General features: G+C 34.3%; 1 protein-coding gene across 2 annotated transcripts; it reads right to left on the minus strand.

Moving 5' to 3' along the window:
• Nucleotides 1-967: 967 nt before the first annotated feature.
• Nucleotides 968-3,647, minus strand: LOC123319394. Of its 2 annotated transcripts, none has more exons than XM_044906329.1 (3): nt 3,293-3,647; nt 3,182-3,236; nt 968-1,069 (listed from the first exon to the last, which is right to left on the minus strand). In XM_044906329.1, exons 1-3 carry the CDS (start codon nt 3,425-3,427, stop codon nt 1,053-1,055), a joined length of 207 nt encoding a protein of 68 aa, XP_044762264.1. In that variant the 5' UTR covers nt 3,428-3,647; the 3' UTR covers nt 968-1,052. The 2 variants fall into 2 exon arrangements, 1 of the variants encoding a protein (XP_044762264.1); XR_006538468.1 differs by having other exon boundaries at nt 968-1,882; nt 1,974-3,236; nt 3,293-3,636.
• Nucleotides 3,648-4,008: the final 361 nt, after the last annotated feature.

The following is a 4,008-nucleotide window of genomic DNA, read 5'->3' on the forward strand; positions in this document are numbered from 1 at the left end:
AGCGTCTGCAGGGTCTCAAAGATGTAAAAAAAAATCGTCAGGTGTACATACTCGAGCGTGTCAGATTAAGATACTGTATATGCCCTACGTGTCTCTGATAATGAATTCATGCTTATCTGACAGTTTGCGCGGTGAGACTGGCCGTATGGAAGAGTTGAAAATGGTAAAAAAGTTCCAGCGTGTCAGATTTTTGGAAGATATGTTAATTAGACCCAAAGGAAGCTACCTTTCAAGGGACTGACAATTTGGACGTGACGCAAGGTCACAGCAGTCCTTTGAAAATATAAAAAAAATCGTTACTCGTACATATACTGCATTCAACTTTATTTTAGCAGTCGGTTGGCCATGGAAATTTGACACATTTCACTCTGTATAGTAGAAAAATGTGGGGTTATGACGCTTGTCAAACCATTTTTGGCTTTTAAATCAACGCTATGTTGTCCGTTCTACGTAAAAGTCTCAGTAATTACGTATTTACTTAAAATGCTGAATTAATTCGGAAATATGGTAATTTACATAACGAACGTTTATACAAACTGGTTGAAGGCATGCACCAAATCTAGTTATTTGCATGGAAAATACAAGAGATCAGTTTTTAAATGTATTTATTTTCGCTATGGAAGAAAATTAATAATATGCAGTTGGTTGAGAAGAGTAAATATTGGTTTCTTTGGATAAACGTTGAAGACATTACATCACTTGTTGAATTCAAAAATGCGCGAGTTCACGCAGAATAAATGAATGTGCGACTGTTTTGAACCGTTCTGGAATCATCGTAAAAGCGAAGCAAAACAAGCCTATACCAAAGATGAAATGCATCTGATCCAGTGGTATTGAATGGGTATATCTCTCAAAGTAATTAATGGATACTCACAAGAATGTTAAATTCTTCAACAAAAATCATATTGTATCAATGGATATCAAAATAGTGAAAGGGAGTTATAAGGCAAGAAGAACTTCAGAAAAATTTCACACAAAATATTTATTGATCCCTTAAGACATTCACAATGTATAGGACAAGTCAAATGTAAAATTGACCTTCTAGAACTTATTTAACGATGACATTTATTGAAAATCCTTAACACTCTAGTAACTTTTTTATACAAGATACATTTGATTGTTTCTTTTTTTATTTGTTTTTATTGAGCAACTCAACAGTGGTTGGCAGATGATCACACAATATTATGGCCTGATACACCTGAGCAAGAAATTTCATATGGAGATGTTAAAGTATTGAATAATGACTATTTGAACCTTAATAATCTAGACACCCTGAACCCAACTTATCTGGGCCACTCAAGCCCTCTAACAGAAAACCATCTTATATATATATAAATGAATACATAGCAGTTTGTTTGGAAATTTCAAGCTTGTGTTTACCTCCGAGTAGTTTATAGATTGTTTTTGGGCAAATTGAATGACATTTTGCTTGTATGTACAATAATTCTTTTTGAGATTAAGAAGATGAGAAGAGAGATCTTTTTGTTTATACAAAAATATTAAATATTCTTGAATATATATAGTACTAAAATGCCATTCCCTCTGCCTTACTGCGAGATTTTATTTCATTCCGTTCAGTTCCAACATTCTTGAATGTATATAGTGTTAAAATGCCATTCCCTCTGCCTTACTGCGAGATTTTATTTCATTCCATTCAGTTCCAACATTCTTGAATGTATATAGTGTAAAAATGCCATTCCCTCTGCCTTACTGCGAGATTTTATTTCATTCCGTTCAGTTCCAACATTCTCAATGAATGATGATCCTATTGAAATTTTTGGATTTCTCGTTTACAACTGCCTAGTAGTCTGGCCGATGGATATTCAGAGAGATCAATTACTTTTCAAAACTTGCTTCAGATGTATACTGAGGGTGTAGGTACCTGAGAATAATAATTTTCATTGAACAGTGTGTAAATTCACCTCACTTTATGGAGTTTTAAAAAAGAGATTCAAATTAAAATATTTACATACCTCAAACATTTCATCTTTTGTAGCAGAATGGACAACCTCAAAATTTCCTCTACATTATTATTCCACATTCATTAGGTCATCGATTGAATCAGACTCATCATCAGAAGAATCTGATTCTCCCAATGAAATAATGAATGGAGGAATATCTGCTATTGGGAGATTACCCATAAATTTAGCCCAGTCGTCAGTTATGAGCCTATCACAATGCATACAAAAATTTTTCCACATTTCCGATGTACATTTTGAAAGAGCCAAAGTCCATAAATTCAAAACCCTATCTTTGGAATAGGGAAGAGAATTTATGTTCTTGTTGTAGAAGTTCTTAGAGAACGCCCAGGCCATTTCAATAGGATTATACTGACAATGGTATGGGGGTAATCTAAGAACATCATGCCCATGCTCTTTCAAAAGGTCATCCACTAAATATTTTCGTTGACTTCTATTTCGAAAGGGTAGTATTAATTGCCAAAGTTGTTTTTTATTTGAATTTTGACTGAAATTAATTTTGTTTTTAATCAACCAATCCTGCATTTCACTTTTCTTACTGGAAAATGTGGGTGGCTTGTCCAATTGCACCGAATGATAAGGGGCATTGTCCATTACAACCACACATTTTCCAGGAATCTTAGCTAATGCAGGAATCAGTTGATTAATGATCCAATTATGAAATAATTCACTGGTCATTGTATTGTGATAGTCTCTGTCATTGTTTGCCGAATTTAAAATTAAACTACACCCCTCTAAAAATCCACAATTACTTCCTGCGTGTAAAACCGTAAAACGTTTTCCTTCATGTTTAATTTTGGATGGGTTGCTCTTTATATCAGATTCGTGTGTCCATCGACGAACAGAAGAACCATTTTGGTAAATCCAAGTTTCGTCGAGGAACACGAATCTGATATCTTCATCTGAAGATTTATATTGAAGAAATTTTCGCAGGAAAGTAATTTTGGCTGCAACGACATGCTTTTGTTCACATAAAATTTTGCGTTCATCCACCCTTTTGTATTTGTAACCCATCGATTTTAAAATTTTGTAAAGTGATGTCCGTCCCCCGGTATATTCCAAATCATTTTTTGCATAATTAAGTAGAGTGTCAACACTAAAGTATTCATTTTTCAAATTATAATCCCAAATTCGCCGTTGCAGGTCTTTTCTAAAAATAAACTTCTCAATTTCTTCCACCTTTTTGGGTCTCCCAATAGGAGGAAATTCTTTGTCGTCCTCTTCATTAACAATGTTTCGGATTGTGGAAACGTTCAGCTAAAATAAAAGTAGTTCAGATTGATATGAAACATAGGTATTAAAAATTTACTTACATCGAAAATGTTTGATACCATCTGGAAAATGGTAGATGAAAGAGTATCAGGATTACTTCGCAGATGAGCTGCCCTCAATTCTGCATAACATTTCCTGATACTCTTTCTTTGCGGCTTTTCCACTATTTTCGGCATTTTGTCGACTTTAGAATATCTGAAACAACTCTGAAACTCTGAACAAATATTTTGTTTAAAGAAACAAAATATTTGTTCAGAGTTCAGTTGTTCACTTGGTTTCTGTATTTGTTGATATTAGTTGTGGCAACGGCGTTATGATATTGATGACATTTCATGAGTGCCAACCTTACTCCGTTCTAGTTACAAAAACTTGAGAAAATTAATTCATGGCCTACCGACTGCTAAAATAAATTTGAATGCAGTATACTCGAGCTTGTCAGATTTTCATACAGATGGTTAATCTCGGTGTTGTAAACGTGTTGACCCATTAATCTGACACTAATCAGGGGGGTTTTCTTGATCTGACACTTTGGAGATGATAAAAATTCTTTTTTTTCGAATATTTTCCTGCCTGTACCTCTAATCGTTTTTGTATTCATTATGAAAGTTGTAGATAATAAAATTCTACACAACTTTTGTCTGAAGTAATTTTATATAACATACTCTTAACCGTTCTCGCGCTAGAGGCCGATAAGGGCGAGGAGCTTAGCCACACATGCGAAAGGGCAAGGTCAATGTAGAATCCCAGTCTAATCTAC

This window comes from Coccinella septempunctata, chromosome 8 (assembly GCF_907165205.1).
Source record: "Coccinella septempunctata chromosome 8, icCocSept1.1, whole genome shotgun sequence".
Classification (NCBI taxonomy): domain Eukaryota; kingdom Metazoa; phylum Arthropoda; class Insecta; order Coleoptera; family Coccinellidae; genus Coccinella; species Coccinella septempunctata.

Coding starts and splice junctions, on each gene's coding strand:
- LOC123319394 (XM_044906329.1), bottom strand. CDS start 3,427: ATGCCGAAAATAGTGGAAAAGCCGCAAAGAAAGAGTATCAGGAAATGT. Junction 3,237..3,292: donor TGGTATCAAACATTTTCGAT/GTAAGTAAATTT, acceptor CTTTTATTTTAG/CTGAACGTTTCCACAATCCG.